The sequence below is a fragment of the Bombina bombina genome, chromosome 2 (assembly GCF_027579735.1).
Source record: "Bombina bombina isolate aBomBom1 chromosome 2, aBomBom1.pri, whole genome shotgun sequence".
Lineage (NCBI taxonomy): Eukaryota > Metazoa > Chordata > Amphibia > Anura > Bombinatoridae > Bombina > Bombina bombina.
Genome location: NC_069500.1, coordinates 713,103,257 through 713,125,145, shown reverse-complemented (window position 1 = coordinate 713,125,145; position 21,889 = coordinate 713,103,257). Strand labels below are relative to the sequence as shown.

Sequence of the window (21,889 nt, the reverse complement as noted above, 5' to 3'; positions counted from 1 at the left end):
TTATGTAATTTAAAATAACAATCAGACAGCCACATAACAAGCCAACAAAGTGATTACCAATAATACAAATTAGAATATTAGTACAGGTGGCCATAATTTATAGTTGGAGAGAAGCAGGTTTGCATTATTTGCAAGTGCAATTTTACATAAAGGTTGTTTGAGGCATAACATGGGACCTATTCACCTATTTCACCATGAAGGTCATTCCAATCCATACAAAAATATTTGAACACCTGGTTATCACATGGTCTTCTAACTGCTTTGCCTTGTGATAAATTAACCAGTACTGTGCAGAAGCCTTCACTTCTTAAAAAAAATGTGGTCCTTTTTTATTGTAAGGTGTTTGTGTTCTGTTCACATCTTCATAAATAAGATCAAGAGCTCAAACAGAGCTGAAAACTGATTTTTCTTATAGTTCTTGATGATTTTACCCAATGCGTGTGCACAGAAGTACTTATGACATTTTAATTGATTTAAACGATACAGCTTCTAATGAACTGGAATGCCGTAAGAACGGAAGAAAATAAATAAATAAATAATAAAACACCCAAATTGAATTTTTGTAGGATAAACTCTATTCAATTGGTAGCGGTCCATGGATTTGAACTACTTTTATTTAACTTTAGAGAATTGCAAGTGTACAAATAAAATATTCTATTTTATTTTATTTTTAAGTGAACGCATTTTTTTGCTATATGTTTAACCTGAGCAAAATAATTAGATGCACTGTTGTATTCCTGTGCCACTACAGATGAGGATCCAGCTGGTGATGCAATCAGGAGTAGGTATACATGCATGTGCTCCAATGAATGGCTGTATCCCCTTCTGGAGCAGAATGCTATGTTCCAGGAGTGCTACGTGCTAAACCCTATGGGGCCTATTTATCAAGCTCCGAATGGAGCTTGATGCCCTGTGTTTCTGGCGAGCCTGTAGGCTCGCCGGAAACAGCAGTTTTGAAGCAGCGGTCACAAAGACAGCTGCTCCATAACCTGTCCGCCAGTTCTGAGCAGAAGGACAGACATCACCGGAAATCAACCCGATCAAGTACGATCGGATTGATTGACACCCCCTGCTGGCGGCCGATTGGCCGTGAGTCTGCAGGGGGCGGCGTTGCACCAGCAGCTCTTGTGAGCTGCTGGTGCAATGCTGAATACGGCGAGCGTATTGCTTGCTGTATTCAGCGAGGTCTGGCGGACCTGATCCGCACTGTTGGATCAGGTCCGCCAGACCTTGATAAATAGGGGCCAGTGTGCTAAACCCTCTTGAAAAAATAGTAGTAGTAAAAGAAGGGAATATGTTTAAAAACTATGGGGTCTATTCCAATCCTTGAAATGCGGTTTATTTGCGTTTTTGAGGCTCCCGATCCATGTACGGAGTTATAACAGAGTTAGCACAGAACAAAAGATATAATAATACCATTTTCGTAATGGAAAATATATACTCAACAGTATTGTATAATCCCTCAATACTGGGTAGAAGATACATTTACATATGTACTGTATAATAGACAGATATTTGATATCCTGTACATCTATCAAGATCTGCAGGAAATGCTAAAAAATGTAAATCATGACCACAACATCAAGAAATGGTATAAGAGGGCAGTCTATTTTAAAAAAAAAACTACAAACTCCAAAGCTAAAATTACACAAAATAAAAAATTTAAAATTACAGAAAAAAATAAACAAAGCAATCCAAAATAAAAAAAATGTAAACCTAAACTTATACCCCTATAAAAAATTCCCCCAAAAAACTAAAACACCCCCAATCTAATACTAAACTACCAAGCCCTTAAAAGGGCTTTTGTAGGGCATTGCCCTAAGTTAAACAGCTCGTTTACCTAAACAAATTACCAATTACTCCCTAACAGTAAAAAGCAGTTATAAAGCAGCGGTCTAAAGACAGCTGCTCCATAACCCTGTCCGCCTGCTCTGAACAGGTGGACAGGAATCGCCACAATTCAACTCGATCGAGTACACTCGGGTTGATTGACACCTCCCTGCTGGTGGCCAATTGACCGCGAGTCTGCAGGGGGCGGCGTTGCACCAGCAGCTCTTGTGAGCTGCTGGTGCAATGCTGAATACGGAGAGCGTATTGCTATCCGCATTCAGCGAGGTCTTGCGGACCTGATCCGCACTGTCGGATCAGGTCCGCAAGACTTTTGATACATAGGCCTCTAGGGATTTAATGGGCTGGAAAAAGCTGATTGCCCTTTTAAGGGCAGTAAAAGAGCTAAATGCCTTTTAAGGGCAATGCCCATACAAATGCCCCTTTAGGGGCAATTGGTAGTTTAGGTTTTTTTAGTGTTAGTTATTTTTATTTTGGGGGGTTTGGTGGGTGGGTTTTTTTTACTCTTAGGGGGGTTTAGTAATTTTTAAATGTAAAAGAGCTGTTTAACTTAGGGCAATGCCCTACAAAAGGCCCTTTTAAGGGCTATTGGTAGTTTAGGGGATGTTTTTATTTGGGGGGGGGCTTTTTTATTTTCATAGGGATTAGGTTTAATTTTTTTATTTTTGGTATTTTTGTTTATTTTTTCTGTAATTTTAGAGTTTTTTATTTTTTGTTATTTTAGATTATTTTTTGGTAATTTAATGTTATGTTTTATTTAAGTGTAACTTAGTATTATGGTTAATTTAGGGGTGTTAGGTTAGGGGTCTTAGTAATTAAATTAGTTATTTGCGTTGTGGGGGGTTGGCAGTTTAGGAGTTAATACGTTAATTAGGTTTATTGTGATGTCGGGGTTTGTCGGTTTAGGGTTTAATAGGTTAATTAGGTTTATTGCGATGTGGGGGGTTGGCGGTTAAGGGGTTAATATTTTAATTATGTTATTTGCGGATTAGGAGTTAATTACTTTAATATTTTGTGATGTGGGGGTTTGCGGTTTCGGTGTTTGTTAATACTTCCTGCGGGAGGTTAGGTTGTTTTTTTTTTAGATTTCGTGCGGGCGGTTACGTGTTTTATATTTATTTGTTTTTTCGATATTTCATGCGGGTGGTTGCGTGTTTTTTCTTTTTTTAAGGCTTTGGGTTTGCCTATGCTGCATCCAGGTGGATTCCAAAAATGGCAGGGTGGTGAAAGAATCTTCTTTCACCACCCTGCCATTTTCGGAATCCACCGGCATGCAGCTTTGCTGCATCCAGATGGATTATTTTGGTTATGCGCGCAGCCAACATTTCTTTGAGTATGCATGCACAACATGCATGCGACAGACACGTTAAAAACGTGATTATAATATAGATTTGCATGTTTGAGATAGTAAAGTAGTACAGTATTCTCATCTTTTCATCTTTAGGAATAGGGCTTCTCTTGGCAATTGCATCATTGTGATCGGGAGTTATGAATTTTCTATTCAGTCTTGTTTGTTTAAAAGCACAAACTTCTTACAGTTATAAAAATGCAGCAAAGAGAAACCCTGTTCTGTACAGTGAGAGTGAGGTTTGGACATTGTGGTTTGTACAGTGAGTTCTGCAACTTTGGACTATGTTAATAACCTAGGCATTTAGCGTTTCTTAATTTAGACTGTGAGAACTGTTAAAATATCATTATAGAAGAGGAGATAAGTTGAGGCCACTTTCTTCTTATGGAAATTAATATCCTACATTGTTCTTCCTGATTTTAGATGACAATCTTGTCGAAATGGAAAACAAGGTTTTCTCAGTGAATATGAAAATGAATTAAAAAAATTTAATAAATACTTTGAACATATTAAGGGCTAGATTACGAGTGGCGCATTGTCATTTGCACACAAGCAACATCGTGTTTCCGCGGCCATATGCGCTCAAGTTAAATTCTGCCAATATTACAAGTTGAAAGTAAATGTGAAGCGCAAACACATTTTATGCTCAAATGATTCCCGCGACTTCAGAACTCTGGTTAACTGTTATGCGAGTCAAAAAAGTGTCAGAAAACACATAAAAAATAATCTTAAAAGTATAGTTACAATCATAATAACACTATCTAATAAAAATTATTTTAAAAAATTGCAATAAAAAGTTATAAGGGCTCAAAGATATGAGGTCTCAGGTGTTAGAAAAAACAAAGTCATGTGAAAAAGAAAGTGCAACCTCTTTGAATTCTATGGTTTTATATATCAGGACATAATAACAATTACCTGGTCCTTAGTAGGTCTTAAAAATAGCTCTCTTAAGATCCCGCCACAGCGTTTCAATCGTTTGAGGTCTGGATTTTGACTGGGCTATTTTGGTTTTATTTTTGTTAAATAAATCATGACACAGTGTAATATGTTGTGTTGTTGTTCATGTGAGGTTGTATTTATCTAATTTTAAGACCTGCTAAGGACAAGATTATTGTTATTATGTCCTGATACGTAAAACCATTTTTATGCAATATTCATATTTAATAAAGTGTTTAACTATGTATTTAAAGTAAATATTTCACATTCCAGTGTTCTTCACATATGGGAATATGTTGTATGTATTTTTAAATAGATATTCTTTGATATATATATTTGTGCAAAAATCAATCATATATATATATATTTAAATATCTCTTTAAGAATAAATAGAACATATTCTGCTATGTGCAGAACAATGGATTATGAAATATGCAATATTATCCTCTTATGTTGCATTTCAGGCTCGCCAGGCTCACCAGAAACAGCAGTTATGAAGCAGCGGTCACAAAGACCGCTGCTCCATAACCTGTCCCCCTGCTCTGAGCAGGCGGCCAGACATCGCCAGAATTCAACCCGATCGAGTACGATCGGGTTGATTGACACCCCCCTGCTGGCAGCCGAATGGCCACAAGTCTGCAGGGGGCGGCGTTGCACCAGCAGCTCACAAGAGCTGCTGGTGCAATGCTGAATACGGAGAGCGTATTGCTCTCCGCATTCAGCGAGGTCTGGCTGACCTGATCCGCACTGTCCGCCAGACCTTTGATAAATAGGGCTCTATATCTTTTCTGTTTTAGAGTTCACATACCGTTTTGTAAGCGACAAGTGGTTATTATGTATTGCTAATAACAATCGTCAATGAAAGCATAAAAAGTTTTGCAAAAAAATAACAAAAAGCAACGTTCAGGGGATACAAAACCCATTATTTTTCTTTCATGTTTCAGACAGAGAATGTAATTTTAAACAGCTTGTTATTATTACGAAGCGCTATAACTTTAAGAGGCCTATTTATGAAATGTCTGTCGGACCTGAACCGACAGTGCGGATCATGGTCCGACAGACATCGCTGAATGCGGAGAGCAATACGCTCTCTGTATTCAGCATTGCACCAACAGCTCATGTGAGCTACTGGTGCAACGCTGCCCCCTGCAGACTCGCGGCCAATGGGCCGCCAGCTGGGGGAGTCAATCAACCCGATTGTACTCAATCGGGTTGAATTCCGGCGATTCCTGTCCTCCTCATCAGAGCAGGCGGACAGGGTTATGGAGTAGCAGTCTAAAGACCGCTGCTTCATAACTGGTGTTTCTGGTGAGCCTGCAGGGCTCCATACGGAGCTTGATAGATAGGCCCCTAAGTATACAGTTATGGAGTACAATGCACTACTGGGGGCTGGCTGAACACATTGGGTGAGCCAATTACAAGAGACATATATGTGCAGCCACCAATCAGCAGCTTGCTCACAGTAGTGTATTGCTGGTCCTGAGTCTACCTAGATATGCTTTTCATTAAAGGATACCAAAGTAACAAAGCAAATTATATAATAGAAGTAAATTGGAAAGTTGTTTAAAATTACACACTGTACCTGATTCATGAAGTAAAGTAGAATACAACAAACACATCCGATCATATTATTGGAATGTGGATATGTGAACTTTAAAATAAATATACAGTACTGTGCAAACATTATAGGCAGGTGAAAAAAATGCTCTTAAGAATTCTTAAAAAAATAGAAATGTTAATTGTTTTTTTTTATCAATTAACAAAATACAAATGCCTAGATTACGAGTTTTGCGCTATAGAGGGTTCGAAACAAACACAACAAAAGTTGCATTATTTCACCCTCCATTGCGCTGCCATTACAAGTTTCTGAAAAGCCGCCTTGTGCGTGCGATATGGTGGCGATAAGCTCCTTACTGCACAAAATCCAAGGGCTGCTTTGACGTGCTCGTGCACGCTTTCCCCGTAAACATCAATGGGGAGAGAGTGTGAGAAAAAAACACCTGAAGCGCGGAATGAAAAGCTCTGTAATGCAACCCTATTGATGTCTATGGGGAAAAAAAGTTATGTTTAAATCTAACACCCTGACATAAACCCCAAGTCTAAATACCCCTAATCTGCTGCCCCCGACATCGCGACATCTAAATAAAGTTATTAACCCCTAATCTGCCACCCCCGACATCGCCGACACCGAAATAAAGTTATTAACCCCTAATCTGCCACTCCCGACATCGCCGCCACTAATAAAAGTTATTAACCCCTATTCTGCAGCTCCCCGACATCGCCGCCACTATAATAAAGTTATTAACCCCTATTCCCCCGCACCCCAACATCGCCGACACTACAATAAAGCTATTAACCCCCATTCCACTGTTCCCCGACATCGCCGCCACTAAATAAAGTTATTAACCCCTAAACCTCTGGCCTCCCACATCAACGCCACTAAATAAACCTATTAATCCCTAAACCGCCAGCCCCCACATCGCAAAAAAATAAATTAAACTATTAACCCCTAAACCTAACACTCCCCTTACTTTAAATTAAAATTACAAAATCCCTATCTTAAAATAAATAAAAATTTACCTGTGAAATTAAAAAAACCTAAGTTTAAACTAACAATTAACCTAACATAACTATTATACTAAAATTAAAATAACTACCAATTAAATAAACTAAATTACACATTAAAAAAAATTAACACTACTAAAAAATCGGAGAGCCAATAGAATGCGATCTCAATCCTATTGGCTGATTGGATCAGCCAATAGGATTGAAGCTCAATCCTATTGGCTGATTGCATCAGCCAATAGGATTTTTCAACTTTAATTCCGATTGGCTGATAGAATTCTATCAGCCAATCAGAATTCAAGGGACGCCATCTTGGATGACGTCCCTTAAAGGAACCTTCATTCTTCAGTAGCTGTCAACAGAAGAGGATGCTCCGCGCCGGATGTCTTGAAGATGGAGCCGCTCCGCGTCGGAAGGATGAAGATAAAAGATACTGTCTGGATGAAGACTTCTGCCCGCCTGGAGGACCACTTGTTGCCGCTTGGATGAAGACTTCTCCTGGCTTTGTTGAGGACTTATGCCCGCATGGATGAAGACTTCTCCCGGCTTCGTTGAGGATGGTTTGGATGTGTGGGTGGTAGGTTTTACTGTTGGGGGGTTGTTTGTATTTTTTTTTTTACAGGTAAAAGAGCTGATTTCTTTGGGGCAATGCCCCGCAAAAGGCCCTTTTAAGGGCTATTGGCAGTTTAGTTTAGGCTAGGATTATTTTTCTTTTGGGGGGGCTTTTTTATTTTGATAGGGCTATTAGATTAGGTGTAATTAGTTTAAATATTTGATAATTTCTTTTTTATTTTGTGTAATTTAGTGGGGGTTTTTTGTAATTTAGTTAATTGTATTTAATTAATGTAATGTATTTAATTGTAGTGTAAGGATAGGTGTTAGTGTAAGACAGGTTAGGTTTTATTTTACAGGTAAATTTGTATTTATTTTAACTAGGTAGCTAGTAAATAGTTAATAACTATTTATTAACTAGTCTACCTAGTTAAAATAAATACAAACTTAGCTGTGAAATAAAAATAAAACATAAGCTAGATACAATATAACTATTAGTTATATTGTAGCTAGCTTAGGTTTTATTTTACAGGTATTTATTTAGTTTTAAATAGGAATAATTTAGGTTGTAATTGTAATTTTTATTTGGAATAATTTAAATTATGTTAAAGTTAGTGGGTGTTAGGGTTAGACTAAGGGTTAGGTTTAGGGGTTAATAACTTTAGTATAGTGGCGGCATTTTTTGAGGCAGCAGATTAGGGGTTAATAACAGTAATGTAGGTTGCGGCAATGTTAGCGACAGCACATTAGGGGTTAATAATATTTAACTAGTGTTTGCGATGCGGGAGTACGGCGGTTTAGGGGTTAATATGTTTATTCTAGTGTAGGCGATGTCGGGAGCAGCAGATTAGGGGTTAATAATTTTATTTTAGTGTTTGCGATGCGGGAGGGCCTCGGTTTAGGGGTTAATAGGTAGTTTATGGGTGTTAGTGTACTTTGTAACACTTTTGTTATGAGTTTTATGGTACAGCTTTGTAACCTAAAAGCCATAACTACTGACTTTCAGTTTACGGTACGGATCTTGTAGTTATGGGCTGTACCGCTCACTTTTTGGCCAGACAGGCAAACTCGTAATACCGGCGCTATGGAAGTCCCATTGAAAAGGACTTTTTGAAAGCTGCGGTAGTTACTTTGCGTGACGGCCAAAAAAGTGTGCAGTACATATATAAACGCAAAACTCGTAATCTAGGTGTATGTGAGTGAACAGAAGAAAAATCAAAATCAAATAAATATTTGGTGTGACCACCCTTTGCCTTCAAAACAGCATCATTTCGTCTAGGTACACTTGCACAAAGTCAGGGAATTTGAAAGTATATAGTCAGGTGCACGTTTAAACAATTATACCAAACAGGTGCTAATGATAATCAATTTAATATGTAGGTGGAAACACATTAATTAACTGAAACAAAACAGCTGTGTAAGAAGAATAAAACTGGGTGAGGAACAGCCAAACTCTTCTAACAAGGTGCTTAACATCAAAAGTCATACACCATGGCAAGACAGAGCACAGGGACAAGATACATGGTAGTTATACTGCATCAGCAAGGTCTCTCCCAGGCATAAATTTCAAGGAATATAAGTAACAATATATACAATTCTGCAGATACAGTATATAGCAGATAAGCAATATGGTAAAACAAAAACAATAATACTCCCCTCTGAGCAAGACAGCTGCCTCTCTCCCAGGACCATTCAGTACAAATGCTTGATAGATAGTGGCGCTGGTCTAGAGGGGTCACAATATAGTTGTTCAGCCTCTTCTCTGTACTATGAATAGAAATTCACAACAGTTCAATGCCCAAGGTAGACACCAAAAAGAAAAATACTTACTGGTAGTCAAATTCCAAACCTCAGTAGATTTATTTCAGTCGAATTAAAAGGATTAAAGCTTAATTATGAAGATTACAATCTCCATATAAATTGAATCAGCTCAATACTTTTCAATTATACACTCTTCTTTCTCAAGAGCAAATAAAACAGGATCAAGAAAGAGCTAGAACAATAATTACACATTCAATATACATCCTAAAAAGTTCCCACCATCAACTCTATAGTTTCTGTCTTGGAAAGGAGATTCACAATTTTGCAAAGAACCACAGTTTAAAATATATTTAAGAAACTTTTCCCCCCCAAAAAAGAGTACATTATAACTTATGATCCACATTAAATCCCTTCGGCTAGATTACGAGTTTTGCGTTAGAGGCTATGCGGTGCTAACGAGCAGTTTTCTCTCACCGCTCACTTACCTACAGCGCTGGAATTACGGGTTTTTATAAACCCGTCGTTAAAAGACAAGAAGTGAGCGTTGAGCAAAATTTTGCTCATTACCGCACTCCAATACCAGTGCTGCTTAAGTCAGCGGTCATACATGTATTAACCTAAGTCTAACCCTAACCCTAACACCGCCTAACTTAAATATTATTTAAATAAGTCTAAATAAAATTCCTATCATTAACTACATTATTCCTATTTAAAACTAAATACTTACCTATAAAATAAACCCTAAGCTAGCTACAATATAACTAATAGTTACATTGTAGCTAGCTTAGGGTTTATTTTTATTTTACAGGCAAGTTTGTATTTATTTTAACTAGGTAGAATAGTTACTAAATAGTTATTAACTATTTAATAACTACCTAGATAAAATAAATACAGAAGTACCTGTAAAATAAAACCTAACCTAAGTTACAATAACACCTAACACTACACTACAATTAAATAAATTAAATTAAATTAGCTAAAGTACAAAAAAAAAAACACTAAATTAGAGAAAATAATAAACAAATTACAAGATATTTAAACTAATTACACCTAATCTAATAGCCCTATCAAAATAAAAAAGCCCCCCAAAATAAAAAAACCCTAGCCTAAACTAAACTACCAATAGCCCTTAAAAGAACCTTTTGCGGGGCATTCACCAAAAATAATCAGCTCTTTTACCTGTAAAAAAAAATACAAACCCCCCAACAGTAAAACCCACCACCCAAACAACCAAACCCCCCAATTAAAAGCCTAACTAAAAAAACCTAAGCTCCCCATTGCCCTGAAAAGGGCATTTGGATGGGCATTGCCTTTAAAAGGGCAGTTAGCTCTTTTGCGGCCCAAAGTCCCTAACCTAAAAATAAAACCCACCCAATACACCCTAAAACACTAACCCCCTGAAGATCAACTTATTGTTCTGAAGATCCGACATCCATCCTCAAGGAAGAGGCAGAAGTCTTCATCCAACAGGGTCGAAATCCTCAAAGAAGCCGGGAGAAGTCTTCATCCAAGCCGAGCAAAGTGGTCCTCCAGACGGGCAGAAGTCTTCATCCAGACGGTATCTTCTATCTTCATCCATCCGACGCTGAACGGCTCCATCTTCAAGACATCCGACGAGGAGCATCCTCCTCATCCGACGGACTAACGACAAATGAAGGTACTTTTAAGTGACGTCATCCAAGATGGCGTCCCTTAGATTCCGATTGGCTGATAGAATTCTATCAGCCAATCGGAATTAAGGTAGAAAAAATCCTATTGGCTGATGCAATCAGCCAATAGGATTGAAGTTCAATCCTATTGGCTGTTCCAATCAGCCAATAGAAGTTCAATCCTATTGGCTGTTCCAATCAGCCAATAGAATGCAAGCTCAATCCTATTGGCTGATTGCATCAGCCAATAGGATTTTTTCTACCTTAATTCCGATTGGCTGATAGAATTCTATTAGCCAATCGGAATCTAAGGGACACCATCTTGGATGACGTCACTTAAAGGAACCTTCATTCGTCGGGTAGTCGTCGGATGAAGAGGATGCTCCGCGTCGGATGTCTTGAAGATGGACCCGCTCCGCGTCGGATGGAAGAAGATAGAAGATGCCATCTGGATGAAGACTTCTGCTCCTCTGGAGGACCACTTCGCCCGGCTTGGATGAAGACTTCTCCCGGCTTCGTTGAGGACTTCGGCCCGGTTGGATGAAGACTTCTGCCGCTTCCTTGAGGATGGATGTCGGATCTTCAGAACTGTAAGTCGATCTTCAGGGGGTTAGTGTTAGGTTTTTTTAAGGGTGTATTGGGTGGGTTTTATTTTTAGGTTAGGGTTTGGGCCTGCAAAAGAGCTAACGATGTTAGGGACGGCAGATTAGGGGTATAATATTTAACTAATGTTTGCGAGGCGGGAGTGCGGCGGTTTAGGGGTTAATAAATATAATGTAGGTGTCGGCGATGTTGGGGGCAGCAGATTAGGGGTTCATAAATATAATGTAGGTGGCGGCGGTGTCCGGAGCAGCAGATTAGGGGTTAAACATTTATTTTAGTGTTTGCGATGCAGGAGGGCCTCGGTTTAGGGGTTAATAGGTAGTTTATGGGTGTTAGTGTACTTTTTAGCACTTTAGTTATGAGTTTTATGTTACAGCGTTGTACCATAAAACTCTTAACTACTGACTTTTAAATGTGTTAGGACTCTTGACGGGATAGGGTGTACCTCTCACTTTTTGGCCTCCCAGGACAGACTCGTAATACCGGCGCTATGGAAGTCCCATAGAAAAAAGACTTTACAAAGTTTACGTAAGTCGTTTTGCGGTAAGGCCAAAGAAGTGTGCGGTGACCCTAAACCTTCAAGACTCGTAATACCAGCGCCCGTAAAAAAGCAGCGTTAGGACCTCTTAACGCTGCTTTTTTACCTTAATGCACAACTCGTAATCTAGCTGCTTATGTTTGGGAAAACAAGTATTAAAATATTTAAAAGCTTTTTAAATAATTACTAACCAATTATTAAAAACCAACTACACTTAAAAGAACCAATCAAAAATTAAAGATTTTTAGCCAATAAGAAAATTTTAGATTTCAGTTCTCAAATGAGTGGGCATATGAAAGAAGTCTTAAATCAGGTCCAATTTTGTTTCAAATAGTAATGTGGTTCAGAACGACCAATCAGGGTCCAGAATTATTGGCAATGTAAAAGTTTTTCAAGTTGTAAAATCTTAAAAGTTCTCACTCAAGTCTGTTTCTTTATTTTCCGTTCAAAATACAAAATAATCAGTATCACTTCAGATACTTTAAAGGGACATGAAAACCAATTTTTTTCTTTCATAATTTAGACAGAACATGCAATTTTTAACAACCTTCTAATTTACTTCTATTATCTATTTTCTTTATTCTCTTGATATCGTTTGCTGAAAAGCATATCTAGATATGCTTTCAAGCTGCTGATTGGTGGCTGCACATAGATGCCTCATGTGATTGGCTCACCCATGTGCATTGCTATTTCTTCAGCAAAGGATATCTAAAGAATTAAGCAAATTAGATAATATAAGTAAATTGGAATGTTGTTTAAAATTATATTCTCAACCTGAATTGTGGGAGAATTATTTTGGGTTTAGTGTCCCTTTAAGTATAAATTAATAGATTGTGCTAATTGAGCTAAATGAAGAAAAAAAAGAAAAGTGTCAATAATACTATATAAAATATAACAGCGTCTTACATACATAGCATCTATTTAATATATATTTACTAATACATATGGAGATTTACGTATTGTGTAGAATACATAAGAGACATTGGACTGGAAAGTGATACAAGAATGGTGGAGGTTCTTTTGAAGTTTTGGGCTGCACTTCTGCAAATGGAGTTGGGAATTAGGTCAGAATTAATGGTCTCAATGCTGAGAAGTACAGGCAGATACTTATCCATCATGCAGTACCATCAGTGAGGCATGTGATTGGCCCCAAATTTATTATGCAGCAATGACTCCAAACATAAAGCCAAAGTCATTAGTTAAATGAAGAACAATGAGTCCTGGAAGTGATGGTATGGCCCCCACAGAACCCTGATCTCTGCAACTGAGGCTGTCTAAATCCACAGAAGACCTGTGCTTAGTTATCCAAGATGTTTGAAGCAACCTACCTGCCGAGTTCCTTAAAAAACTGTGTGCAACTGTGCACGTGTACCTAGAAGAATTGATGCTGTTTTTAAGGCAAAGGGTGGTCACATCAAATATTTGATTTAGAGTTTTCTTCTGTTTACTCACTTTACATTTTGTTAAGTAATAAAAAATAAACTATTATCATTTCTATTTTTGAAAGCATTTTTTTTCACACCTGCCAAAAACTTTTGCACAGTTTTCAAAACCCCTTCCAAAAATAAAAAAAAATTTTTCTATCTAATGGTAGTGAGAGGCCACAAAATCCTTTTGTTATAAGTGGGAATTCAATACCTGGCCACCAGGAGGAGGCAAAGACATCCCTACGAGCATTCAAGTATCCCTCCCACTTCCCCTTCCCTCCCAGTAGTGCTTTGCCTCGTCTAGGAGGTAGGCAGAGAATTGAGGTGATCTACAATGTTGTCGATTTTAAAAGGTTAACCTTCAACGGATAGTTCCTTGAAGAGAGTGTTTGGGAGCCAACACTCTACTCTGTTATTTAGAGGGATATTGCAGGGAAGTTCCCTAGCCTCCCCAGTGTTACACTTCAAGTTATCCCTTGGATTGTCCCTTCCTGTCAGTGACAGGGGACTAACAACTGATGTCTCTTTCATTTTTATAGATCCTAAGGATGATCGTGATCTCAATTCAGAGGTGAGTCCCATGCAATACGAGGTTACAGGCTAGTTGCCTAATACCCTTTATAACTTTGGTCAGTACTGTTGCATGGCTAGTGCCTAATTGCAGTAGCTATATATATGTATGCAGGAATCCTGCCTCTCCATGGACAGCACTCTATATCCTAATGGTTGCTGAGAAGGATGAGGTATATTTGTGTCAAAGCTGCAGGTCATGGCTAGTGCCTTATATCGGCTCTTGGCAAGCCTGGGCGCCTCAGTACGCGATTAAATATCAGGTGACAGTAGCAGTGCTGGGGACGTTACAGACTCTCTGCAAAATTAGGCTACAACTCAGCAGAGAATTACATTTTAGCCCTGCCTTGCGGCAGATAGACAGTTAAGGATTTTCCCGCCACAGGACAACTCTCCGCATGCGATTCACCTTTTCCTTTATCTTTCGGCCTCACTCTGTATGGAGAGCTCAGTACACAGCACGTGTCTAGCCAACAGGAGGGGGTAAGTCTACTGGAGCACTCAAGTTGGGGCTCATGATTTATTTGCAGCACACCTATATTAATTTATGCAGAGGATTTTTATAATTATTTTTTCTGTGTACACACTAAAGGTCTCTGGGTGAGAGCCTTGTGTGTGAGGGGTCATAGAGCAGGCTGGAACTGAAGTTTTTATTAATAATAACAACAGTGCTCTAGTACCCCAGGGAAACTCTCCGTTCCCACCAGATTTCTCAGCTTAGTTGCAGTCCGCATTGGCAGCTGCGCTTGGAGCCTTGCCACCATCTGGCAAGCATAAGCGTAAAGCAAAACATGGCTTGTCTGATTATAGGTCCAGGAACTCTGTTGGTCTATCTAGCACTAAACAGTCTCAAGTCTCGAACAAAGATTTGTCATCATCTGCCTCAGAAGGGGAACTGTCCTCTTCTGATTCATCTATGGAGTTTGATAAGGATGATGATAATTTTACTTTAAGAATTAAGATGGAACACCTTTGATACCTTCCTAAGGAGGTTCTACGTACTTTGGGAATGTCAGAATCCAAACCATCTGAGGATAAACCTGCTCACAAATTATTTTATTTGTTATGCAATTATTCATATAGTTCATATAGTATATCAACGCTAAGAACATTGGACTAGCTGTCCTAGCCAGAAGGGCTCTTTGGCTGAAATCCTGGTCAATTGATATGGTTTCTATGTCTAGATTATTATCTTTGGCTTTCAAGGATAAGACCTTATTTGGATAAGGTTTGGATGCCATTATTTCCACAGTGACAGGAGGAAAGGAAGCTTTCCTTTCTCAAGACAAAAAAACTAAGCAGAAGGGAAGACAAATGGGTTGTTTTTGTTCCTTTTGTCAACACAAGTTACAGAGGAACTCTGTTAAATTTGAATCCCCCAGGGATACTTGGAAATCGAATTTGGTATGGAACAAGGGCAAACAGCCCAAGGAGTCTTCCACTGATGCTAAGTCGGCATGAAGGCGTGGCCCCTGAACCAGAGATTTTACTGGTGGGGGGCAGACTAAGCCTGTTTCAAAAGATCTGGACTGGACAGGACCCTTGGGTGGTGGACATTGTTTCAAAGGGTTACAGGATCGGATAGGCTTTCGGTCCCAGCCTTCCAGAGGCAGGTTTCTGTTGTCCCAAGTTTCAAAGAGACCAGAAAAGAGAGCAGTCTTTCTCCAATGTGTTTCAGAGCTTCGATGCATGGGGGCCATAGTCCCGATTCCTCCAGAAGAAAGGGGCAAAGGGTTTTATTTAAACCTATTTGTAGTTTCAAAGAAAGAAGGAACTTTTTGCCCTATCTTGTATTTAAAGAGTCTAAACAAGTTTCTGCGGGTATCTTCCTTCAAGATGGAGACAATCATATCCATTCTTCCGCTGGTACTCCAGGGACAATTTATGATTACAGTGGATTTAAAGGATGCGTACCTTCACATTCCTATCCATGGAGATCATCAATTTCTCAGATTCACATTTGTGGACAAACATTTTCCTGTTTACAGCCCTTCCTTTCGATTTGGATACCGCTCCGAGAATTTTCCCTTCATCCTTCAGTAACTCAGTGCATTGGGGTAGTGGGGCTCATGGTGGCGGCATCAGATTCTATACTCTTTGCTTGATTTCATTTGAGACCCCTGCAGTTTATCATTTAGATTTGTCTCAGGTGATTCAGTTGGATCCTTCTAACAGGGATTCACTAAACAGGTGGACAACTTCAGACCTGGTGGAGCGAGGAATGAGTTTCCTTCATCCATCTTTGGAAGTAATAACTATGGATGCCAGCCTCTCTGATTGGGGAGCCTTTTGGGGCTCCAGGAGAGCCCAGTGAGTGTGGGCATCTCAAAAGATGTCTCTACCCATAAACATTCTGAAGCTCAGAGCCATATTTAGTGCTCTACTAGAGTGAACTCAAGTGCATTCTGTCCCTTTTTTCGATTTCAGTCAGACAAAGTTACGGTGGCAGCAAATGTCAATCATCAAGGGGGAACTCGCAGTTCATTGGCTATGAAGAAAGTGTCTCATATTCTGAATTGGGCGGAAAGTCACCAGTGCATTATCTCTGCAATTCACATTACGGGAGTGGAGGTAGTTTATCCATTTCCCTCTATAGTTCTGCTTCCTCGAGTAATACCAAGGACCAAAGAAGAGAAAGTGTCAGCCATAGTAATCGCTCCTGCATGGCCGCAAAGGACCTGGTATGCAGATCTCCTTCATATGTCATCCGTTCCTCCATGGTGTCTTCCTCTGATAGTGGACCTGCTGTCTCAAGGTTCCTTTATCAGAATCTAGATTCTCTGAGGCTGACTGCATGGAGATTGAATGGCAAATTCTGTCTCGGAGAGGCTTCTCTGAGTCTGTGATTGATACTCTTTCAGGTGCGTAAACCTGTCACCAGGCGTATTTATTATAATGTTTGGAAGGTTAATTTGTCTTGGAGTGCGGAACGTAGTTTTGATTGGCACAAGGATAGAGTTCGGCAAATACTTTAGTCTCTTTGGGGGGGATTTAATAAAGGTCTCTCATCCTGTTCTATTAAGGGTCAGATATCGTCCCTATCTGTTCTATTGCATAAAAAGTTGTCAAAAAAAAGAAAGTTGATGTTCAGTCTGTTTTTCAAGCCCTAGTTAGATTAAGGCCAGTTTTTAGATCTACCGCTCCACCATGGAGTCTTAATCTTTTTCTGAAGGTTTTAAAGTATACCTCTTTCCTAGAAAGTTCTCTTTTTACTTGCAATCTGTTCTGCCCGTAGGGTTTCTGAGTTGTCAGCTCTTCTGTGTGATATTCCTTATTTGGTGTTTCATAAGGATAAGGAGGTTTTGCGAACTCAGCCCAGTTTCTTGCCTAAGGTACTTTCGTAGGACAACAACATCAATCAGGAGATTGTGGTTCCATCTTTGTTACCCTTTTCGTCTAAGGAAAGGTTGTTACATAATTTGGAGGTGATCACGGCATTAAAGTCTTACCTTCATGCCACTAAGGATTTTCAACAGTCTAGAAGTCTGTTCTCTTTGCAGGGGTCAGAAGGCCATTGCTACTTCTTTGTCTTCCTGTCTAAGGAATCATATCCAAATGGCTTATGTAAAGGCAGGTCACCAGCTTCCACCCTGCATCACAGCTCCTTCTACACTTTCAATATCTATGTCCTGTGCCTTCAGACATGAGGCTTCTGTAGAACAGATATGTAAAGCTGCCACTTGGTCTATTTTTCATGCTTTTACCAAGTTTGCTCATTTTGATGTGTTTGCCTCTTCTGAGGCATCCTTTGGCAGTGAAGTTCTTCAGGCGATGGTGTAACTGCCTTGCATTTGTTTTTTCCTGTCCCGCCCTTTCTTGGTTGACTCCACCACTTGGGCATTGTTTCCCACTTGTAAGAATAGGATTTTGTGGACTTTCACTACCATTAGAAAGAAAACATAATAAATTCCTAGCTGATAAATTATTTTCTTTCTTGGTAGTGAGAGTCCATGAAACCACCCTGTTTTTCATGATTGGGCGGCATTTCTAATTTTGTACCTCTTACCCCTTTTATCTCATTTTCTTTCCCTATCCTCAGATGTGAATTACTGGGAGGGAAAGGGAAGTGGGATATATACTAGAATGCACTGGTATGTGTATCTTTGCCTCCTCCTAGTGACCAGGTGTTTAATTACCACTTGTAAGAGTAGGATTTCTTGTACTCTCACTGCCAAGAAAGAAAATAATTTATCAGGTAAGAATAAATCATGTTTTTTTTTATTATTTTTACAATTGTAATAGTAATAAAATACAAATACAAAATCAAAATTCATACAAACATTTTTGAAGAAACTTCATCTTTAGGAATGGAATAATAATTGTTTTTTTATGATATCACAACAGAGGTTCTACTAACCTTATCTTCTATTGTGTCATATTGTTCTTAAACTGATTGTAAAATTAAATCCTTTTTGACTATATATATATATATATATATATATATATATATATATATATAATTTTATTTTTGTTTACCAGAACTGTAGAATGCTTATCCTTATAACAAGAATAATGGTGCTTAATAGAAGTACTATTTGTTGTCTAAAACAGTAAAAAAAAAAAAAAAAAATCGCTTGTAAAATTATTTTCACCTGGGCATGACATAAAGTGAAAAAGAGATCTTGGCCCATAATTGATTTATTTTAGGACTTGACCAAAAATAATGCATTTAATACAACCACTGGTCCCTATATAATAATCTAACATGTGATTCCGGCAATTTTGATTCGAAAGTATACTGTTTCATTTTTTTAATATTGTGTATCACATAAAATTATGTTTAAATACTGTGGTTTTAAATATATAAATAGATAGATATACATATATATTTATTTATATATATATATATATATATATACTGTATATATTCAGAATATATATTATATATCACAAATATTTCCCAAACTGTATTACATTTTTATTTTTCATTGTAGGTTCAAAATCACTTTCCAGTACAGCAGAGACTAAATTTCCTTATCCAGACAATCCAACTTCGTATAACTTGAAGAAACCAAATGTCTTAATGCAAAATGCAACAGAAAAATGCAAAAAGTATTCTAAAAAAACAACTAAAGTATTAAGAAAAAGAAGATCATTCTTACAGACAGACTACACTACTCAGGTTACATTTCCTTTGTCACCATCCAACTCTTCTGAGTCTATGGATCATGTATGTTGCTATGAAAATGATGCCCATCTCTTTGTTGATTCACATTCACCTACAGTTTCTTCCTTTAAAGACACTGAGGGGGAACCTGCTTTATTAGAAACTAAACCACTTTCACAACACAAGTCTATGTTAGAAAGTAAAAATAGAACCCATTCTCCAAACCTTATTGAAATGGAGCCTGACACTATGGAGACTAAGTCAGTTACAGATGCCGTAGTATCTTCTATATCAGCTATTCGTTTCCGAAGTGAAGATGGAAGCCACAATGATAAACTTAGTCTTTATAGTGTTGATACAAATAATACTTCTAATTGGAGCAAACTGGAGATTAATGGTAGAGCTAGTCCTTCTCAAATATCTCTCCAGCTAGACAACATAAGTTGTAATGGGCAGTCTGATTTCTGCATCACACCATTTGATTTAGATGACAATAGCTCATTGAGAGAGGCAAACATATTAGATGACTTTAAGCCAGAATTGAAAACAACTTTCACTGACATATTTGAAAATGGATTTAAAGTTGAAGATCAAAATAAACCTATGTATACAAGTTTATCCCCTGATCTTAATGGTAGAAAATCACTGTATTTTGCTCAGTCTGAAAATGAAACATCACCCACCATAAATAGTATTCTAAAATCAGATGCCAATAAATATGAAAACAATTTTGATGCACCTAAAGCAAAAATCAGTCAAAATTCACCACAAAATTCCACGTCACATAATTCATCAAGTTTCTCATGTGCAACTGATTTTCTTTTTAATTTTAAAAGTCTTGCTGGCATTTTTACAAATTTCCCTTTGAAATCAGTAGAAGGCGAAAATTTACTGCTATCAAATGGTCCTAATGATTCACTTTCTGAAGAAGAACGTCTCTTAAGAAATACAGAAGCTGGACTGTGCAGTAATTCATCTAACATGATAAGGTGTTTCACAGATAACAGTAATGCATCTCCATTTTCACCATCCCTTAATTCTTCCCAAAAAATAGTGGACACTCTTGAACTTCCATATAATGAAAATGAAGATTATAGTTCTTTGTTATATAATACAGACAGATACAGTAATGAACATTCACCACACACAAAGCGGCACCTTTTGGAAACAGAAGTACACACACAGATCCTTACTGATTCAACATCCTATGTAGAAAATATGGGTCAAACTCAATTAATCCCCAACACACATCATTCTGAAGACATTAATACTTCCATATCTAAAAGGGCAGGAAATTGCACCTGTCAATTATCATATGCCAGCTGTTTTCGTAGTGTAGACACAGAAGTTGATGAGGAAATCATTCCCTTTGGTGGAACAGAAATATCAGTACCGAGAACTATACCTCCTGTATCAGGAACAATATTGTCAAATGGAAGGAATCATTTAGTTTCCACAAACAATGGGATTGGGAACACAACCTGTTTAAAATATTGTGAAGCCCTAAATCAAGTACAAATTTTAATGCAAGAATCTCCAAAAGGTTTTGGCAAATTGCAAGATGGTGTGTTGGATGTGCAAAAAATCTTAGAGTTGTATAAAAATAACATAGAAACACATCCCAAGGATAAATGTGCTGCATACTTTTCAGAACACAAAACATCTCTTTGCAACGTATCTCGAAAACTGATGTCTTCATGTCAAAAAGTACTGAGGTCTGATCAGTCTACTGAGGAGATGTACCAAACAGTTGAAGAGACTTTCTACAATCTTATGCAAATGACAGAAGTGTGCCTCCAATTTTCCAGTTGTGTTAAGTGCAGTAAACAGCACATTGATGTCCAGAATAACCTCCAGGATCTTATATGCACCTATCATCAGTTTGTTCAGGCTGCCAAAAAGGCTTCTGAGAGGGAGAATGGAGAGTTACATCTCAAACTTCTGTCTCGACAGTGCACTGCTCTGACCGCTGCTGTATTTTGCCTGACTCAACAATTTAGAACATTAATATCTCTGTGAAATTATAAAAATAATGGATACCCCACTTCTTTGCAAGATGACTCAAAAGTAGTTTTTAGCAACACTAGAAATTACAGTTTTAAACATACATGATGCCATGTGCTTAGCAAAAGTGAGAATGAGGTGAGGGAACTATTCTTAAAATCTGTCACTCACTAATCTTACTGGTTGTTTTTTCTTGAAGAGACCGAATGAATGTTCTGCATTGTTATTAAGGTCGGCATATACTTGTTAGCATCAGTAGCACCGAGTACATACCAAGCACAATGAAATGAGTATTGCCTTATCCTTACATGAGTAATATATAAATAAGTAAAATATTTATTTGTTTTAGCTGATCAAAACACATAGGCATATATCCTCATACATATTGGTAGATCCCTTTTTATGAATACAGTTTTTCATTTATAAAAGCTGATTTTTATGCTTGTGTCTATATAAAATGCTAGGAAGTAATATTATTGGTATATTTATTCACCAAAGAAATAGGTGGTACTGAAAAACAAATCCTATAAACAGCTGTCTATATTTTGAGCTTGACAAAACTGTAATTTTATGTTTCTCTTTACAAAGTCGGGAGCAGAACAACTGTATTTTACTATAATTAAATTGTAACTATGATATATAAGTAATGTATTTTTCAAATTAATGTATGATAAAAAAATATATACTGTTGCACTATTAAATCAAACATGAAGTGATATTATATTAACTGTGACTCCAGGGTACAAATAATATTTTATTGTAAACTATTCAGATTAATTAAAATTGCACTCTGATATATAGTGGTGTGTGCTCACCTTACAGTTGAGTGTGTTATGCATTATTTTCTCAATGTTTTGCAGGTCCTCTGGCACAATACATGGAACATTATTCAATTCTATTTTCTGTCATGTTTTTTTAATTATATAATTAACTATGAAGCTGTTCTAAATAAAAAAGGATACATTTCATAAATGCAATTCC

At 37.8% G+C, this 21,889-nt stretch overlaps 1 protein-coding gene across 1 annotated transcript in view; it reads left to right on the top strand.

Annotated features, from left to right (window-relative positions):
* FRMPD1 (FERM and PDZ domain containing 1) overlaps positions 1-21,101 on the top strand; it is a 378,412-nt gene extending 357,311 nt beyond the window's left edge. The window contains exons 15-16 of the mRNA XM_053702711.1: positions 18,732-19,700; positions 19,785-21,101. Coding sequence (XP_053558686.1) covers positions 18,732-19,700; positions 19,785-20,923 — 2,108 coding nt within the window. The 3' untranslated portion in view covers positions 20,924-21,101. The remainder of the gene's footprint in view (positions 1-18,731; positions 19,701-19,784) is intronic.
* The last annotated feature ends 788 nt before the right edge of the window (positions 21,102-21,889 follow it).